Source organism: Plasmodium relictum (assembly GCF_900005765.1).
Source record: "Plasmodium relictum strain SGS1 genome assembly, chromosome: 14".
Taxonomy (NCBI): domain Eukaryota; phylum Apicomplexa; class Aconoidasida; order Haemosporida; family Plasmodiidae; genus Plasmodium; species Plasmodium relictum.
This window is the reverse complement of record NC_041692.1, coordinates 629,365-651,143: the sequence shown is the minus strand read 5'-3', so window position 1 is coordinate 651,143 and position 21,779 is coordinate 629,365. Positions and strand designations below refer to the sequence as shown.

Sequence of the window (21,779 nt, the reverse complement as noted above, 5' to 3'; positions counted from 1 at the left end):
GAACATTATTTCATTATTTTTTTGGTAAATTTTAGTTTGTTGCATTCTATTTTTTTTTTTGTAAAATCTAGTTTATTATTTCGTTTTTGGAAATTTTAATTATTTTTTTTGAAAAATCAACAAAAAAAAAAAAAATATAAAAATAATATATATGTATATATATTTTTTCTAAATATCAATTTTTATTATCTTATTCTTTGTTATATATATATATATATATAATTAGTAATAGTTTGACATCAAACTATTTAAGGAATTATGAATATCATAAAAAACAAATATTAATTATAAAAATTATTACATATATTTCTAATATAAAAATAAAAAAAAAAAAAAAAGTGTAATATATATATAATCACAAACAGAAAAGATATGTTAATGATTAATAGAATTTAATTTTTATAAATCATTTTTATTTTCATATTTTTTATATGTTTATGCCTCAAACAAGGCATATAGTAAAACATTACAAATGTATAATGATTGATTACTAGGAAGAGTTTTCTGTTTAATTATATTTTTGAATATAAAAAAATAAGGCATTAAATCAAAAAGATTTTTTGACTGATAAACAAATTTAATGTGAGCTTGGATTTTTTGATCATAAATTTTTTTAGAAGTTATTGAAGGAGCCATTTGAAATGGAATACAATTTAGAATGTCTTTTAAAAGTAGAAGAATAGTTTGCTTAGCTAATGATACTATATCACTTTTTTGACTTAATATATCTACATAAGAATCCAATTTTATCAAATTATTTTTTTCTTCTTGCATTATGTCTGATGTTACATTGCTATTTTTTAAATATACTAGTGGATCCCTTACATTTTTTGTTTTTTTATAAAAGAAAGAATGTTTTTTTTTTTTTTTCTTTTTTTCATTTTTTTCATGAATATTCTTCACTTGAACATTTGAAACTTCATTATTTTCTATTGTGTAATTTTTGCTTAAATTTATAACATCCATATTGCTACTATTATTTTCATTTGCACTATTATTGCTATCAAAATTTAAGCTTAATGTAATACTGTTATTTGTATTCAAGTTATAACTTTCTTCTTTTTTTCTGTCATCGCCATTTTCTTTTTCTTCTATTGCTTTAACATACGGTTCTTTTTGTTCTTCTTTCTCTTCAATACTTTCAACTTGTTTTTTCTCATTTTCTATATCATGATTATGCTTTGTATATTTAATGCTTTGATATGATTTTAAATCCGGATTCATAGTTTTAAAATTTTTTTCAAAATTTTTTTCTAAATAACAAGAAATATCATTTAATTTATTAGAACTTTCATTTTTTGTATTTTGAAAGTTACTTGGATTAATCTTTTCATCTATAATAATATTATCTTTTTCTACTTTCTTATAATTTTTATTTTTGTGATCTTTAAGTTTTTCTGTATAGTTATTATATGTGTTATAAAAAATTAAGTTTTCTTCTTCGAAATCCGTTTTTATGTATGTTGCTTCTAAATTCTTTGTCTCTATATTATTTTTTTCTAAAGTATTTGTTTCTAAATATTCATTTTCTTTACTTTTTGGTTCTAAATTATCTTTTTCTGAATTTTTTACTTTTGATTTCCTTTTAATTTCATTATCTTTTAAAGAATAATTATGATTTTTGTTTAAATTTATTTGTCGAGTTATTGTGTTATATATATTACTTTTTATAAAATTCCTATAAACTAATTTGATCAAAAAATTATAATTTTTTTCATTTAAAAAATAGTCCAAATATAAACGTTTGTGTTCTATACATAAATAACAGGCATATAAAAATCCAAATACTCTACAATCAAATTCTTTGAAATAAAGTAGTATGTTATTTTTTTTTTCATATATTTTTATGACCCATTTTTTTTCTTCTTTTTCATAAAATATATTTTCTTTGTATAAATTTTTCATTTTTTCTTCTATGTCATTTGACAAGTTTACACCCAGTAATTTACATAAATTCTTTTTTTTTTCAAAATTAATATATGATTGATCATCTTCATATGTATAATTTTTAATTTTATTATAATTGTCAAACTTTTCCCTTTGATTTACTAAACAATATTTATCATTACTTGCCACTACATTATTACAATCATTGAAATTTGTTATATCACTATTACTTATAATATTCATGTCTATGCTGCAATTATTCTTATTTTTATCAGTTTTTATTACGTTAATAGAGTCATCTTCATTCCCATTAGCATTTAGTAAAGGCCTATGCAATTCATGTGTTACTTCATTCTTTAATACTTTTAATGTTTGATTTAAATTTATTTGATTTATATTACTCAAATTTTTATTTGTATTGTTACATAAATTACAATTCTTCATTTTATTATCACAACAAAATGATTTTTTTGTTTCCTCTTTTTTCTGTTCCACTTCTCTTATTACTCCATTCTGCTCTTTTTTTAATTCTCCTTTCTTCATATCATTATCTTGCTTATTTTTGTCTCTAAACTTTATGTATTTCTCATTTTCAGTAGAGTAACTAGTTGATTCAAAAAACATATTTTCTTCTTCACTTAAATTCTTCAAAATATTGTATTTTTTTTTAGCATGCTTATATTTGAATTCCAATGCCAATTGTCTAGATTCATGATATGAGCAACTTTTTGCAGAAAATATTTTTTTTTTCCAATTTTCTACGTTATTTTGTTCTTTTAATAAGAAATACTTACTTAATTCATCATAATTCATATTTTTTAAATCGATATATTTACATATCCAATTTTTTTTATTCTCATCATAATAAACTCCACTTACGGGAATTAATAATTTCTTTAATTCTTCTTCACTATATAAATTTTCAATTCTTTCTTTCTCCAGTAGTTTTACTATATCATATAAGTCTAAATCAAAAATATCAATATTCTTATCTTTTAGAAAATGAGCGTAATTGATTTCATGATTAACTGAATGATCAGTATCATTTATACTTTTTTTTTCAAAGGAATTTTTTTTTGTGTTAATAAAGTTATTAACTTTACAGTATTTAACATTTTTATTATCATTTTTATAATTATCAATATTCTCCCTATCATTTTTATCATATTTTTGTTCTTGCTTCATATAATTGTTTTCTTCATTACTATTTATGATAATCTTTGTATTATCCAATTTCTTATTTATTTCATTTTTTATAAGTCTAGCTTTAAAATTTTCATTTCCGCTTTCATTGAATTTCTTATTTTTATAATTAAATATATCCTTTATGTTTGAATTAAATTTATTGGAATGCCCATTAAAAGTGTTTACCACTGGAGCATTCACATTTTTTACTTTTGTATCTTTACAATTTAATTTATTTTTTAAATAAGAATTACCAAGACTTTTTAATACATAAGTATTGTAACTATTATTTTTACATATATCAGTTACATTATTTTTATAAATATTAAAATTAATTAAAGAATATTCATAGTTCCTCACTTTCTTATTTGAATTATACCTCAAATCATTATCTAAATTTCTTTTTAAATTTTTATTCTTTTTTAATTTTTCTTTGTTCTTAGTTTTTTCTTTATCTATTGTAGTGCTTTCACACATATTTATGTTATTTATATTATAATCACACATTGTGGTTTTATTTATGAAATTTTTTTTTATTGGTTTTATATTTTTATAATCTATGTTTATTTCTGAATTTTTTTTTTCATTATTTGTAGAATTTTCATTTGTATGTATTATTTTATTATTTTGTTTTTTTTCTACATTATTTAATGAACAAGTACTTAAAGAAGAATAATCAATGAATAAGTTAAAGTTATTTATAATGTTGTTTAAGTTAGATTCATAGTTTCCTTTTTGTTCATTTAACGCTTTTTCATAGTTAGAAAATCCACTTAAAATTTTAATATTTCTGGGAACACTTGTATATACGTTTTTGTCTAAATGACAACATACATTTGGATTTTCAGAAAGATCATCTCTTAATTTCTCATTTAAAATTTCATTTGAACAATCCTTGCATCTAAATGAATTAACGATCCTTTTTTTGAAACCTAAATCTTTTATTATAATATTTTTAAAATTGTTTTTAGTATTATCTTTATTTATATAAAAATAATCTCCTTTACATTTATTTATATAAAAATCTCCCAAAATATCTTTATCAGCATTAGTTTTATTTTTAGATAACATATATTTTTCTATTTCACTATCTGTATAGTTTTTAGAATTGAGAATATTTTTACTTTTTCTTTTTTCTATTATATCATAATATTTATTTATATCACAAATTAAATTATATTTTGATAGTATCTCAAAAATATCCTTTCTTAAATTTTCCTTACTTTCTATATTTTTCCGTTCACTATATTTCTCTTCATCATTAAACAGAGACAAATCTACCTCATTTTTTATTAATTTTTTGTTATTTTCTAACGGAATAATATCATTATTATTGATTGAAGCTTTATTTAAGTATTTAGAAGAATTAATTTCATTAGTATAATTCTGATCAAGCGATAAATCTATATTTAAAAATTTTTTGTTATTTAATAATATTTCGTTAGTTTTTTTATTATTAATTTTAAAATTTTTTTTCATTTTGTTACTAATAGGCATACGATTTGATTCTAATAAACAGCTGTTATTTATATTTTTAAATTTTAATTTTTTTCTTGATAAATCATTTTTAATGTAATGAGAATTATAATTTTTTATATAATTGAATTTTTTTTTTTTTTTTTTATCTTTTATAAGATCACTGGATAATTTATATAATTCAGTATCATTATTTAAATTACCATTTTCAAAGTTAGAAGCATTATCACATTTTTTCTTTTTAATATTAGAATTATTACTTATATTATTTTTAATATTTCTTAATAAACAATTTTTCTTTTTTACTTTTATGTTCAAATTGCTACTATCATCAGAATTGGGAAAATAGTTATTGCTATTATTAGTTATATTTAAATTCTTATTATTATTACTATCATTGCTATTTTTATTATTTTCTTTGTAATTTTCTAAACTTTTATCTTCGGATAACCTTTTTTTCGAATGATACGTACATTTTTTTCTCATATAAAAATCTAAATTTTCAGGCAAGAAATGTAATTTTTTTATCTTTTGTTTCCTTATGTAGATTATATTTCTTCTCAATACAGTTTCATAATTTCTTGAGCTTGTATTGAATAATTTACTATTATTTGTGATATTACTATTATTCATAAAAAATTTGTTATATGTAATAATTTTATAAGCATTATTCTCATCATATATAAATTTTTTTTTATTTTTTATTAAATACGTTTTACTATTTTTTTTTTTTGTTGATTTTAATATTTGATATCTTTCAATTGACAAATTCATAAAATTGTTATATTGCGAATTCATTCTAATTATAAATATGTGTATATATTAGAAGGAAAATAGATTCTTATAATCTAAATATTTTACTTGAAGTAATATATTCTTAGGTAACAAAAAAAAAAAAAAGGGAAAAAAATAAATAAAAAATAAATAAATAAATAAATAAATATATAATATATATATATAATAAAATATATATTTTTTTTCTTATTCTTTAGGAAAATAAATCTAAGAAATGAGTATATGTACTATGTTTACTCAAGAAAACTAATAAAACTAGTAATTTTTTTTTTTTTACTTAATTAGCCTTTTATATTCTTTTATAAAATAAAGTTATAAGGTGTAAAATAAAAAAAATTGTTTTAATTAGAATATTTTTATTACTTCTATGAAATATTCTTTATTTTACAAATGTATATATATATTATATCTTATATCTTATATATGAAGAAAATTACTTTAATAAAAACTTCAAAAAAAAAATTAATAAATGAAATAAATTTCCCCAAAAAATTGATACATAAAAAAATACAAATAAGACTAAATTCTAAGAAAAAGTATAATATATATATTTTTTTTTTTTTTTTTTTTAAGGATAAAAAAAAAGATTAAGAACAATAGATAATAAAATACAAGTAATCGAATATTAAAAAAAAATAGAATAAATAAAGAAAAAAATTTGAAAAATATCATTTATTATTTATTATTTGAAATATATTTATAATTATCTAAGATACATATCTATTATTTGAAAAATATTTATTATTAGTTGAAAAATATAATAATTAATAAAAAAGGGTTATAAAAAAAAAAAAATTTATGAACAATAATAGATTCATTTCTACTTTTACATAAAAATAGAACAATGTATTTATATAAATAAAAATCCTTTTATTAGTTCAACTAATAATTAAAAAAAAAAAAAAATAGTATAAAACAAGCAGAAAAGTGAGAAAAACATAGTATTTATTAAATTTTATTTATTATTTCTTTATTTTTTAAATGTCTTCTATAGGTAAATATATGTATACATAAAATGTGTCATAAAACTGTATCTTTTAATGAAGAGATGAAAATTTTATAATTAAAAAAAAAAAAAAAAAGGAAAAGAAAAAGAAAAAGAAAAAAGCAATAATTATTAAAATAAAAAAATAAGACTGAAAAAAAAACAGTTGAGAAGAGAAATTAGTAAAAAAGAAAAAAAAAAAAGAAAATAACAATTTTGATGTATATACGCACCTTAAAACTTTTTTTTCTAATTTCGAAAGATTATAGAATTCTAAAAATATATTTTTTTGAAAAAATTTCTCATAGAATTATTTTACTGGACGCGGAGTTTTTTTTTCTTATGTTTGCACACTATTTTTTCTAGAAAATATAAAAGAGAATTTCTTTTTCTTTACCTTTTATTATAATTTAAAAAAAAAAAAAATTATAAATTTATGTATACTGTAAAAGCCCATTATTTTATCTACTTTATTTAAAGTAGAACTATTAGAATGTTTAAAGTATTGTGATTTTTTTTTTATCTCCTATAATTTTTTTTTTTTTTTAACAAAAAAGGCGTTTTTTTCCAATTTTAATAGTAAAAAAAAAAAGAAAAAGAAAAAACTATTCTAAAAATATATAAAATAATGTCATTTCTACAGTTATATATTAAATAAAAATAAGAAAAATTCTTTATAATGTTGACATATTTTTTTTCATTTAAAAAAAGGAGACATTATTAAAACAAAAAGTCTACTTCAAACTTATACCTTTTTTTTCTATTTAATTTGTAAGATTTTTATAACTTATTAAATATATTTATTGAAACAATTTTTTAATAAAGAAATTCTTTCTAGTTAAAAATTAAAAATATTAATTCTGCTATTTTAACATAATCATGAAATTAATATATTTTATTAAACTTTTTGTTATAAAAGTTTTACTTAATTTCTCAAACTTTTCTCTTATTTGCATTTAATTGTTTTATAATATTTACAATCATTTTTTTTTAAGATTAGCACAGCAAATATTCCAATTTCTATTGAAGCTTGTTACTTTTTCGTGTGAACATTATCAAGCTAAATTAAAAAAATAAAATCTTAAAATTCTTGAAAAATATAGTATATATATATATATATAAATACCTGAATTTTTATTTCTATTATAAAACATTTTTATATTAAAGAAAATCTAAGAATTTTTTTAGGTCAATTTGATATATGCAGAAAACAAAAATATCAAATTAAATATATTAATTTAAAGTATAATTTTGTTAAACTATTCACTAATTTTAAAAAGTATATTTAACTTCTAATAAATTTAAAGAATATTCAAAGAAAATTGTTCTCCTATTAAAAAATTGAAAAATCTTTTTTTAGTTATAAATTCCAAAAAATTATTTTTTATTCACTATTTTTATGATTATTTGATTTTAATAAACAATATATATACATATATATGTGGCATAAGAAAAAAAAAAAATATCTGTTAGTAATAAATAATTCTTTTTTTTTAATACAAAATATTGTTTATACATATAATTAGAATATAGATATCTATTAAAAAAAAAAAAAAAAAATTATCAAGGCATAGAAAATATATAATACATATTAGATAATTCAAACATATCTAATGAAAAAATATATATTATTCTAAAACTTGATACATTGAATAAAAACAAAAAAGTTCAGTGCAATTTTTAATAAATTTTCATTTAAATACATTTAGTAGAAAGGTATATATAAATATAATTTAAAATAAAAAGTATGAATAAAAGTATTTCATTTTCATTGTACAATAAAATTTTTTTTTTTTAAAATACACAATTTTAAAAATTACATTTTTCTCAAAAATATAATATTCCTTAATATTTTTCTTCCTACCAACTTTTACATGAATGCTTTATTTAAAATTTAGGTTTATCAAATATTTCAATAATACATATATATTTAAAAAAAATTATTTAAAATTTTACATTAATATTTATCAAAAAATAAAACCAATAATAGAATAAAATAAAAAACAAACTTTTAATTTTTATATTTAATTTCTAGATCCTGGTCTTTTTTTTCTCACCCAATATTTCAAGAAAAGTTTATTATCAAATATTTGGTTTGTATTTTTTTTAACATTATAATTACTCTTAGAAACATTTTTCATAAATAATTCTTGGCTATATTTTAAGTTATTTTCTTTTTCAACATTATTTTTTACACTAGAAACAAAATTAAAAAAACTCCTATATTTTTTTAAAATATTTTTTTCCATTATTTAATAAATTCGTAAGGTAAAAATAATATTTATTTTAACACGTCATATAAAAATTTGATAATGTTGTTGTCTATCTTTAATAAATTTTTTATTAATCTAAAATTAAAAAAAAAAGAAAAAAATTGATCACGAACATTCTGCAAGTCTTTGAAAAAAATAGAAAAATGTATATGAAATATAAAAAAAAAAATTATAAACACAAAAAATTATGCACATCAAAAAAAAAAGTTTAAGAATATTTATCATTACAAGATTAACGGGTTTAATAATTTTAAGTTTCTATGAAAAAAAAAAAAGAAAAAAATTTACATATTTAAAAAAAAATATAATTTTATAAATTGAAATGCCAAAGTAAAATATAACAATAATAAAAGTATGTTAATGAAAAAAAAAAAAAAAGATTCAATAATTTATAAAAATATATTTAAAGTAAAATAGAAAAAATATGCTAATTATTTAAAAAGTGTAAAAGTGATAAAAATATAAATTTGTAATATATAAATATGTAAATAAAAATATATAAGTAAGAAAAAAAGAAGAATGTTCTTTAAATTTCCTTATTTTTTCATTTTTATGATTATTTATAAAATAAATATAATTTATTTGTATTTGCATATACCGTTTATAATTTTTTTTTTTTTTTTTTTATTATAAGCATATATATTTTTAAGAAATTTTATTCATTTTGTTTATAGAATATTTTTTAATCTTTTTTATTTTCTATATTTCTCTATTTTTCATTATTTCAGCCTTTAAAGATTACTGATTTTTTCTTTTTTCCGTTATTTGAATTATCATTATTTTAAAAAATTTAATTTCTTATTTTTCTATTTTTTTTTTAATTGTTAAAGCACTCTTTGGAGATTTATTCTCATTTAAAATATCATCTTTTGATAAAATTTCTATTTTTTCTAGCTTTTCCGCATCTTTCAAATTAACATCCTTTTTCATGCTTTCTTTATTTTCTAATTTTTCCTGGTTTGTTTTTTCTTTCTTTTTTATCTTTTCTTCTTTTTTCAAATTTTCTTTGTGCATTTTTTTTTGTCTCTTTACTTCTTCAATTTTTCTAGATATAAAATTTAATTTTCTCTTTCTTATTTCATAAATTTTTGCCAATAATTTTTCATTTTTAAATAGCTTTACTCCCTCTTCTGAAGCCATCCATTTCTAAATAAAAAAAATTATATAAACAAATATATATCATAAATATTACCTCTATATTTAAATAGAATTATTTCTTATTTTGTAAATATTTAATAATAATAATTTTATATATATTGCGTTTTACTTTTCTGTTATCTTCACACTTTTTATATACTAAATATATTTTAAATTTTCTTTCAGTGTCCGCCTTTGTTAAATGCTCATTTCTAAAAATAATTAAAATAATGAAATTTTATATTTTAAAGTATTTTTAAAAAAATAAAAATAAAAATATATATCCAACTTAGTTTTAAATTGATCAACTAGAATATCTTTTTTTGTTATTTTTCCATGAGAATGCTTAATAAAAAAAAAAAAAAAAAATTAAGTAAAATGTATAAAATAAGTAAATAAAATAAAATGGTCTAAAAAAATACTAACTTTAATTAATTTCTTAATATCATAATTATCTAAGGTGTTTTTTAAGTTTTTTCTTTCTGACATATATTTAAATGGGTTGTTGTCATCTAAAATTATAAAAAAAAATCAAAAAAAAAAAAATGTTATACTTCTATATATATATTTATAAATAAAAAATTAAGTCTATTATGTTTACTTCCCCACGAAATATATTGGCACCCATAAATATTTTCTTTATATTTCAAATTAAATTCTTTTAATACATTTTTATCAATTACTAAAAAAAAAAATTAAAATAAAATGATATATATAACATCCATAAAACTACGATTTTCTTTTTTTTGGATAATTTTTAATTTTACTGTTGTAATTATGCTTCTGATTTCCTTCAAAATTCCAATCCCAATTAAAGATTGAAAAAAAATAAATATCTGGGCTAACTGGAGTTGTAATTGGTGTTAAATCAATGTCTTTATTTACTTCATTATCAGGAACAATAAACATATCTTGTGAACTTCCATCACTTTCCTATCATTTTTAAAAGTAATATTTTATTGTTAATTTCTTTTGTATATATATATATATATATATATAAATATAAATATATATACTGTTTCGTTTTCTTCATTCTCTGTAGTTAAATCAATAGTCTCATATTTTTCATAATAATCTTCGTTTGTGTCATTTTCATACTCCATATCATCATGATAGTAAAATGGCAATACATTTATATTATCCTATATATAAAAGATTAATTATTTTAAAACACTTAAATATACGAAAAAAAAAAGAAAAATTGATATATTCTTAAAAAAGAAAAAAAGGTTTACATCTAATATTTTATGCACTAATAATGACATAAAAGGCCTTTTCCATGAGTTATCGTAGAAAAAAAAGCTTCTTATGTAATTTGAATTTTTTAATTTTAAATAAAATTCATTGTCTTCCCATAATTTTGATCGCACACTACTTTCATTCTTTAATTGAAAATATAAAATAATAAAAATTAAAAAAATAAAAAATAAAGACGATGATAAAAATGAAAATGAAAATCAAAATCAAAATAACATAAAATGTAAACAAATTGAAGAAAAAAAAAGGAGATCATAAACAAAAAGTTTTTATATAATTTTATAATATATATATATATATATATAATGTAAAATATTTACCTGTAAAATTATTTTACTGCCATCTACACTATCAACAGATGGTATTTCTTCAAAGAATTCTCTATTATCAACTAAATAAAAATTACATTTATATTTAAAAATTGAAAAAATATATAAACTAATTTTTACATTATTTATTAATTGTATCAATATAGTTCTGATTATATATAAAAAATAACTATAAATAAAAAAAAAAATTTTGAATTTTTATTTACCATATACTTTAAAATAATCCACTACTACCTTTTTATGACTTTCACATAATTTTATATAATTCATTAAGAGTTCTTGCTTATCTAAATATAGAAAATAAAAATATAAGTAATATCATTCAATTTTTTAATATTTTATATTATAAATTTATTTATATTACCGAAGCTTGAAATATTCTTAAACACATCATTTAAAGCGTTATCATTTCTATAACATTTAACTGCGAAATAAGATATAATTATAAAATTATTTGTATGTGTATATTTAATTTATATAAATTAATATATATAATATATATTAATTTCTTTCTTTTTATCTTTAAATTTAACATATATTTAAAAAAAAAAAATATATTTCTATAATATACATATATTAATAAATTCAGAAAATAAAAATATTTATACATATAGGTAATTGGTTTTGAGCTTCTAATAGCTTTTCCTTTGAACTTTCATTAAAATTAATAACATTTACAATTGGATATTTCAGGTTTTGGTCAGTATTATCGTTTGTATGTAATGTATTTACTGTATGACTCTTTTTTAAAGTTAGCCATGATAAAATAAGATTTTGCTGCTTTGCTTTTTTTTCTTCTGTTTTTACTTGAATTGTACTGTCTAATTTTACAATAGTAGAATTTTTTTTTTCTTCTACATATTTTATCTCTTCAATTTTTTTTTTTTTTTCTTCTTGCTTCTTAATTTCCATCTTTTTTTTTATAATTTTTTTTTTTTCGATTAATATTTTTTTGCATCTTTTTTCTGATTCTAAAAATTGTTTTTTTTTTAATTCATTTAAAGAATCATATAACTTTATTATGTTTTGTAAATCTTTGCTTATAATACAATTCTTCAATTTTATTAATGTCTTATATATTTTACTCATGTTACTTCTTAATTCTTTAAAATACTTAAATACCTCTTTATAATATGATGGAAATAAGTCATAATTATCATTCTCCCATACCCATAAACATTCTTTTTCATTATTTTCGTTTTTGCTTATATTCATTTTTTTCATATTATCTCCTAAATTCTTTCTACTTAACAAAATAGGTATACTAGAAAATAAATCCTCCTTACTAATGGGTATATTAAAATTTTTCTTCTCATTTTCTTCTTCATCAGAATAACATTCCTCATCAGAAAAATTATCTAATGAAAAATTATTACTATTATTATTACTATTATTTTTCATGTTTAAATTATTATCAGTTAAAGTTTCTTTATTTCCCATGTCTTTATTAAATGAATAATCTTTACTTAAATTATTTTCTTCATTAGTAGTTTCTTTTTCTATTAAAGTTCCACCTATTAAGAAACTCTGATTACTTATGTTGCTAGTTATATTACTAACTATTTTTATTGGCAATTTGTCAAGAGTTAATTCATCTTTATTTAAAACATAATATAATAACTCCACTAAATCAGATAAATTATGATAAGATCCCTCACATAAAAATCTTATAATATACTGTTCTTTAGTAGAAAGTTTTATAGAATTAAACATTAGATTAGATTTTTCTATTGAATTTAATATTTCATCATTTTCATTTTCATTATATACAATACTTTTGATTTTTTTAATTCTTTTAATATTGTTAAGTATATTATAACAAGGTAATGGATTATTTAATATATTTTCTATTTCTAAATTAATATTTGGTAAGAATTCTATCCATTTATTCAATTCTTCATTATTTTCTTCTATTAAATCATTACTATTACTTTGGATTTTTAAAATCTTAGTAGAATTTTTTTTTTTTAGTTCATTAGTACTTTTAATAATTCGAGGACTAACTGAACTATTTGTTGAACTATCTAATGGTGGTAATAAATCATATTTTAAATATGCTTCATTTTCCATATTTATGTTTCCTTCTTCTTTCTTATGTATTTTTATTTCATCATCATTATTACTTTTTTTTTTGCTTTTATTTTTATTATTGTTTTCATTATCGTCAATTTTATTATTATTATTATCTTTGTCATGACTTTTTTTTTTTGATTTTTCCCTGTCCTTTGCAATTTTATCAATGTTCTCCACTTTACTTTTTTCATTTTGTTTTAAAGATTTTGTTTGTTTTGATCCTATTTCTTCCAACAAATCTTTATTATCTTTAATTATATTTTTCTTTTCATTTTTTATTTTTTTATCTACAATATCTTCAGTTATAGAATCACATTTATCAAATTCAATCTCTTCATCAAAACATAAAACTGCCTTTCCACTTAATAATTTATCTTTAATATCATTTGTTTTCTTTTTTCTCTTTTGTTCATTTGCTTTCTTTTTTACCGTATTTTCCATTATTTTTTTTTTTTTAATTTTTTCTTTTTCGTATGTTTCTAAATTTGTTCAAAAGAAAAATAAACGGATTTTCAAATTTAATTAAAGATTAAAAGCATCTTATAAGTTCAGAAAAACATATATATATATATATATATATATATATATATATATATATATATATATATATGACTTTATATATATTTAATTAAAATATTGTATTTAAAAAAAAAAGTTCCTATTTAACATTTTTTTATTGCATTATAAAATTATATTCCCTTGTGACAGAATTTTTTTTTTTTTTTTTCTTGTATTACAATAGAAACGATTTCAACTTTTTTTTTTTTTTTTTTGATATATTATAATTTTTTTTTTCACACTTTTAACAGTTATAAACTTTCATTCTTAAATATTATAATCTAGAATAATTATAAAGCAGCTTTATTTATTTATCTATTTTTTTTTTTTTTTTTCTCATAATATAGCACATTTGTTTGTGATGTATTCCTTTTTTTTTTTAGTATATATATATTTTTTTTTTTTTTAAATGAGTTATCTAAAAAAAATTTTATTTAGATAATATAAGAAGCTAATGAATTGATTTTTAAAATTTTTTATTTTTTTTTTAATTTGTTATGCTTTTCAATTTTTTTCTTAACCTTACTAATATACATTATTATAATGTCTTAAAATTTTATAGTAGTGTAAATTATTTTAAAAGTAAATTATTATACACTTTATTAATTTCTCATTATTTCTTATTATATGAGTTTATTTTTACTAGTATATTTAAATAGAAATTAATAAAATTAAGTAATAAATTTTTATTTACTTATATATATGTATATTTTTAGATACATATATATACTCGTATGCATTTATATATTTATGTATAATTTAAAAAAACAAAACACATTTTTTATTATTCTATTAGACAGCACAACAAAATATTTTATTTTATTTAAAAAAAAAAAAAAAAATTACGACCGAAAATTAAAAAGCATGCACACATGTTTCAACATAGTATTCTTTAGGGTATTTTATTCTTATTTTTCTATTAAGTAGAGAAATTGAAAAGCTTATAAAAGATATCGTTTCATTAGATGTAATAATTAATATAATTATTATATTACAGAATTGTATCTTATTTAATTTCTACAATAAAAAAAAGAGAAAAAAATATTTTTTATTTAAATATTTTTTTTTTTTTTTTACCCTTTTACAATTGTATTTTTGTAATTTTTAAAATAGCATCTACTTTTTTACTATATTACTTTTAAATATTTGTTTTTTTTAAATATTATTCTATATAAAATTTTCTTATAAGAATAAATTTTATACATAAGAAAATATAACAAAAATATTATTGCATATTATTTCAATTGATTCTATATAATTTTAATTTGTTTTTTAAGAATATTACACTGGTGTAAATAAATACTAAAAGTTTTATTATTTTTTTTATAATTATCATCATTTCTAATTTTTTACATTCTTATAATAAGAAAATTAAACAAATAACAAAAGTTAATATTTTTAGTTTATAACGGTTATTTTGGAAATATTTCTCATTTTTTAAATTAATAGTATGAATAGCAAATTTTTGAAAAATTAGGTTCTTGTGACTGTTTATTTTCCTGTTATTTTTATGTCACTTTTTTATATGAGTTAAATTTATTTATATTTTTAATTTTTTTTAAAAATATATATTTCTTTTTTACTATGTAGTTGTAATTTAAAAAAAAATTTTTTTTATGAACTATTTTTTTTGAAAAAAAAAAAAAATTACGAATTTCTTTAATTTTATTGTTTCTAATATATTTATATTATACTATAATAAAAGAAATAGTATTAAAAACATTATTTAAAATATATTCCTTTTAATTTATATTATTTTCTTTTTTTTATTTTATACACAAGAAAAAAAAAAAAAATTACATAAAAAAAATATATTAACCATCATAACTAAAAAAAATAATAAATTACAACGTTTAAAAAAAATTTTTTTTTTTTATAGAATATTATTAATATTTTTACTTATATAGTAAAAACAAAAAAAAATAAAGATTATTATTTAAAATTAATAAATATAAACTTATCAATTTATTCAAATAAGATGAATGCTAACTAAATGATGTTATTTTTATTTTATTTTATTTTTTTTTTTTTTTCATTTTATTTAAAAGAGAAAGAATAAATAACTTATAAAAAAAAACATTTCTTATTGAAAAAAAAAAAGGATTTAATAAAAGAATAAATATATATGTAGATATAGATATTTTACTTTTAATTCTTTGTGATCATATACTACAAAAAATGATAGGCGTTAGAAACGAAACATTCCACAATGAAAAAAGAAAAAGAAAATATGTAGATGAAAACACAAATAATAATGATAATACGTTCAATAAGTCTAAAAGGAATACGATGAAAACCAAATTATTAGGAGGTTATAATGAAAATGATAAATATATATTTGAAGGAAATGTAAAAATAAAGAATAAGAATAGGCATATTTTTTATAATAAAGCACAAGTATTTAATCGCGATTTAAGTATTATTTTAATAAAAACATTAGAAATATATTTAAAAAATAAAAATAAAGATAATGAAAAAACATTATTTAGAGGATTTAACATTATTGAATTATTAAGTGCTAGTGGTATTAGAAGTATAAGATATGCAAAAGAATTAAATGAAACAATAAATCATATAACAGTCAATGATATTGATAAATATGCCTGCAAACAAATAAGAAGAAATTTTAAAAGAAATAATATAAATAAAGAAAAGTATACAGTACTATGTAATGATGCTAACAGCGTTATGAATATATTGAATCTTGATAATATATATAATAAAAAAAGAAATAATAAAAAGTTAGATATAGGTTTTACATATATTAAGAGTATAAGTAATTTTAATAATTATTTCATAGAAGCTTTAAGATTTTTAAACTTTTTAAGTGATTATAATAAGATTAAAAATAATGAAGGAGAAGATAGTGATTCAACTACATTTTCAAATGATGATAAATATTTTACAACATTTAATTTAATAGAAAAAGAAACAGAAGAAAGTGAAGAAACTGCGTGCTTTATAAAGGATATAAATGATGTAAAGGAAAATAAAATATTAAAGAATAAGTTAAAAGAAAGTGAACATACTGAAAGTGAAATAAATGGAGAAATAAAAGAAGAAATAAAACAAAATGGAGAAGTTAACGATAATTTAAAAGAAAATGCGAATGAAGATATAAGTAGGAAAAGCAAATTAATTGAAAAATATTTGTTTGATATAATTGATGTAGATCCTTATGGATCATCAATAGAATATTTGGAAAGTTGTTTAAAGTATGGGAGAAGCAATTTTTTTATTTTAGTAACAAACACCGATATGAGGATATTAAATGGTAAATGCCCAGATGTTTCATTTTATAAATATAATAGTATGATTTTTAGTAAAAAAGTAAATTACAATAATGAATTTAGTATAAGAGTATTACTCTATAAAATTAAAACAATTGCGTCTAAATATAAGAAGTGTATTATTCCATTTGTTTCACTTAATATTGATTTTTATATTCGTATACTGATACAAGTATTAGATGACGCATTACAAACAAAGGATGTATGTGTCGACTCAGGTTTAGTTTATCAGTGTTCTAACTGTTGCAGTTTTTATATTAATCCTTTAGCTTCAAAAAAAGATATGAACCAATCAGTAACAAGTAGCAAAAATTCAAAAAAAAAGAAAAAAAAAAAAAAAAATACAATTTTGGATAATAATAATAATAAAAATGAAACTGAAAAAAAAAATGAAGAAAAAAAAAATTTAAATAGTAAAGAGAATACTGAGGTAGAAACTTTAGAAAATGGCGAAAATGTTGAAAATGAAGAAAATATTGAAAATGAAGAAAATATTGAAAATGGTGAAAATATTGAAAATGAAGAAAATATTGAAAATGAAGAAAACATGAAAAATTCTTTAGCAAGTTATAAATATAAAAGTACCAAATTAAATATATCCAATAAATGTGAAGAATGTAAAGGTGATATTTTAGTAGGTGGCCCAATTTATATTGGAGGTATACACAAACCTGATTTTATTGATGTATGTATTTCTTTACTGGAAAATTTAGAAAAATATAATTTAAATAAAATAAAAACAAGAGAAAGAATATTAATAAATATTAGATGTTTAAGACAGGAAATAAATATACCGTTATATTATAATATGCCATCACTATTCAGAAGCTTTAAAATTTGCTCTTTTTCAAGAAAATTATTGGTAAACGCATTATTAAATTTAAATTATGAAGTTTCATATTTTCATAAGGATCCTGATAGTGTTAAAACAAATGCACCTAATCATGTTTTTATGGATATTTTTCGTGCCATTATTTATAAAATTAATTCAAAATCAAAAAATTCAAATGTAGTAGAAAATAAAAAAGACGATTTAAATGGTTTAAACAATAATAAAGAAAATGATAATGTACAAAAAAAAAAATATTCTATAAATACTATAAAAGATGAAAAATTGAGAGAAAAATTGTTATCTTATGATTTTTTTAAAAAGGAATGTTCTTTTGACAATGTAAATATTTCGAACTTTAAAAAAAATTATAGACCTCTTAAATTATTTACTTTAGAAAATCCTGAACCATTCTGGGGTCCTAAGAGAAAACATTTTGAAAAAAATTAAAAAGAAATATATATATATACTTTATACTCTTTTAATTATATTTTAACTTAATTAAAATTCATAATTCTTATTTAATTTTTTTATATATTTTATAGTTTTTATAAACTGTTAATTTTTCAAAATTAATAAAAAATTTTATAATTATTATTAGGGGATAACACTTTTTAAAATAATACATTTCATTATTTTCTTTAATTCTTCTTTATAAATATATTATATTCTATTATATTTTGTTTGTAATAGTTTTATCTTTTAAGAAATTACTTTTTTATCTCATATAAAACTTTATATATATATATATATATATAGAGTTAAATTTTAAAATCTAAAGAATATAAGATCAATTCCTATTCTTATTAGAGTGATAAATTTATTAGGTTTTTTTCAATTTACAAAGATGCAAAATTTTCTTGTTTCCTTTTAGAAGGAAATAGCACATATGAAAATATATTATTATTTATTTTTTTTTTATAATGAAAAATAATTTTTTAAACTTTATAAATTCAATTTATGAATTATTTATATTATAAAATACAAGAAAATAACATTAAAAAGGGATGCATATGTCTTGTATGCATTTCTTTATTGCCAAAAAAAAAAATAATATATAAACTTAAAAAAAAAAAAAAAAGAGTTTATTTATAAAAATAAATGTGCATTTTAATATCAAAAAAATTCTATAGACGTAAAACGAAAATACATGTATATATTTTTTATAATTATAAAAAGATATTTATTTCTAGAATTAAAAACTAGAATTTAAAAAGAATAAAAGATAAAATACTTAAATATTATATTAAAAAAAAAAAAAAAAAAAGAAAATGTCAAAATCTCATATAGAAATAGCAAAACAGTTAAAATATAATTCTGTAGAAATAAAAGAATATTTTGAGGATCTATATAAATGGCAAAATGAAATTAAAACAAAAGAAGAAAAAGAAAAAGAAAGAAAAAAAGAAAATGAAAAAGAAAAAGAATTATTAAAAAAAAGAAATGAAATTGTTATTTATTCATTTAATAAAAATCTAGAAAACAAGAAAAAAAAAAATATTAATACTTCTCTTAAAAGAGATTGTAATTCTATTGACAGTTATTATAAAGCATGGGAAAAGTTAAAAATAGATGATGTTGACAATGATTCTAATGACAATGATGATGATAATGTTTATGAAACTAATCATAATGATGTTAATAATATTTGTAAAAATAATATTGACAATAATAACTGCAATAATGAGAAAAATGAAGATAATGGAAAAATGAAATGCTCTAATGAAATTATTAATAAAAATGATACAAATAAAAACATTTCGCATAATAAAATGGACGGGAAAAATAAAACGGATGCTAACTTTGATGTTGATTATGAAATAAACATTTCAAAAAGCGTAGACAATATAAAAAATGAGCCTATAGTGAAATGCCAATCAAAAGTATATAATATATATTTTAGTAAAAGCGAAGAAAGTAAGATAAATTATCAGAATAAAAGATATAATAAATGCCTAGAAAACTACAATGATATAATAAATTATATAGATTATGAATTAAGAAATAATAATATATTTATAGAAATAGAAAAAAATTATGATAACGAAATGTATGTAGAAATTATGTCAAATAACTATATTTTTGATAAAAATACAGAAGAATTACTCATACTTAGAACAAAAACACTAATAAATAGATCATTAATATTTCAAAAATTATCATCTTACTTTGAAAGCATTCAAGATTGTTCATCAATTATTTTATTTTATAAATATTTTTTATCAAATAAAAATAATTGTATTAAATATTCTATTAAGGAATTTCTTACAGTAAATATTAAATATATTATTTTTAAAGCATATTATTTAAGAGGTATGGCTAGATATAAGTTAAAAATCTATAAATTATCTCTTAAAGATTTTAAAAATTCTAAGGAGTTATCAAATGAATTAAATGAAAGCAAATCAATAGATATAGATAAATCTATTAAACTTGTTGAAAATATAATAAAAGATAATAACATAAAAAAACATATAAGAAGGCAAAGTGAATATACATGTACACTCTTGGAACAATATAAATTAAAACCAAGATTACTAAAAATCGAACTCATACCTAAAAGTAGAACAAGAGAATTAGAATATTTTGAAAATAATAATACAATAGAGGACAATAAAGAACAGACACACAATTCAAAAACAACTGAAAATTATATGTCTGATACGAATAATGATGATGCCACAAAAAAAATACATAAAAAAATACAAAAAAATGAAAATAAAATAAATGATTTTATTCAAAATAAAAGTTGCCATGTAAAAATATTAAATAAAAAATTTCAAGATGATGATAATATTAGTAATTTTAACAGTAATGAAGAAAACATAAAAAATAAGAAAAGTGAGGCTAAATTATTTAACAATGAACATATAAATAGTGATTCTAGTTTAGATTTATCAGAAAAACATATTTTAAGTGATATAGAAGAAACAAAACCTTTACTGTTAACTCTATCTAATAAAAAAAATGAAAAAATTAAAAATAAAATAAATTTTGAACTTTTATGGAACTCTAATAAAATAAAAAAAAAATTAAAGAATCAAATTAATATCTTAAAAATTGCTTTTTTAGAAGAGAGAATATTTAACTTTTATTTAGATAAAGATCTTTATGTGGATATATTGGATTCTTTGTTCAAGAATAATTTTTTAAATTTATTTGAAAATATTGAAGATGACATACAAATTAAAAAACACTTAAATCAATATGAAAAAGATTGTTCATTTATTGAAACCATTGTACATAATGAAGAAGAATCGTTAATAAAAAATGAAAATGAAAAGAGAATAGAAAACAAAAATGCTGATGATAAAGAAATATATTCAAATGATTATGTAATTTTAATAGATGTATTATATAGCATGACACATTTTGGAAAAGAGAATTATATTTTTTTGTTCATTGATAAAAAAGAAAGGACTTTACTACTAAATTTTTTTAATTTTATTCTTAAATATTCAAATATTTTCATTTGCAATGAAAACTACATTAAGCAGAAAACTTTATTATTAAAAGATTTACTTGAAATTGTGTTTTAAAATATTTAAAAAAATCATTAAAATTTTAAATTTAACTTAAATTTCATAATCGATAAAAAAAAAACTAATAAAAAATTTTAAATAAATACATATAATAGCATATATTATTATTTATTTCTTTTAATGATAACATATATTTAATTAAAAAAAAAAAAAAATACACATA

General features: G+C 17.5%; 5 protein-coding genes across 5 annotated transcripts; 2 read left to right on the top strand and 3 right to left on the bottom strand.

Annotated features, from left to right (window-relative positions):
* Nucleotides 1–435: 435 nt before the first annotated feature.
* Nucleotides 436–5,322, bottom strand: PRELSG_1417500 (conserved Plasmodium protein, unknown function; the record flags this gene model as incomplete). Its single annotated transcript, XM_028679232.1, has 1 exon — nucleotides 436–5,322. The coding sequence occupies one exon, from the start codon at nucleotides 5,320–5,322 to the stop codon at nucleotides 436–438; it is 4,887 nt and encodes a 1,628-aa protein (XP_028534966.1).
* A 3,030-nt stretch (nucleotides 5,323–8,352) lies between these two features.
* On the bottom strand, nucleotides 8,353–8,577 carry PRELSG_1417400 (conserved Plasmodium protein, unknown function; the record flags this gene model as incomplete). The annotated part of the gene is made up of 1 exon (XM_028679231.1): nucleotides 8,353–8,577. One exon carries the CDS (start codon nucleotides 8,575–8,577, stop codon nucleotides 8,353–8,355), a length of 225 nt encoding a protein of 74 aa, XP_028534965.1.
* Nucleotides 8,578–9,399: 822 nt separating this feature from the next.
* On the bottom strand, nucleotides 9,400–13,838 carry PRELSG_1417300 (conserved Plasmodium protein, unknown function; the record flags this gene model as incomplete). Its single annotated transcript, XM_028679230.1, has 12 exons — nucleotides 9,400–9,747; nucleotides 9,869–9,950; nucleotides 10,028–10,083; nucleotides 10,165–10,250; nucleotides 10,340–10,420; nucleotides 10,506–10,671; nucleotides 10,755–10,880; nucleotides 10,974–11,120; nucleotides 11,316–11,386; nucleotides 11,531–11,611; nucleotides 11,689–11,748; nucleotides 11,933–13,838. 12 exons carry the CDS (start codon nucleotides 13,836–13,838, stop codon nucleotides 9,400–9,402), a joined length of 3,210 nt encoding a protein of 1,069 aa, XP_028534964.1.
* A 2,295-nt stretch (nucleotides 13,839–16,133) lies between these two features.
* Nucleotides 16,134–18,524, top strand: PRELSG_1417200 (N2,N2-dimethylguanosine tRNA methyltransferase, putative; the record flags this gene model as incomplete). The annotated part of the gene is made up of 1 exon (XM_028679229.1): nucleotides 16,134–18,524. The coding sequence occupies one exon, from the start codon at nucleotides 16,134–16,136 to the stop codon at nucleotides 18,522–18,524; it is 2,391 nt and encodes a 796-aa protein (XP_028534963.1).
* Nucleotides 18,525–19,345: 821 nt separating this feature from the next.
* PRELSG_1417100 (conserved Plasmodium protein, unknown function) lies at nucleotides 19,346–21,613 on the top strand (the record flags this gene model as incomplete). The annotated part of the gene is made up of 1 exon (XM_028679228.1): nucleotides 19,346–21,613. One exon carries the CDS (start codon nucleotides 19,346–19,348, stop codon nucleotides 21,611–21,613), a length of 2,268 nt encoding a protein of 755 aa, XP_028534962.1.
* Nucleotides 21,614–21,779: the final 166 nt, after the last annotated feature.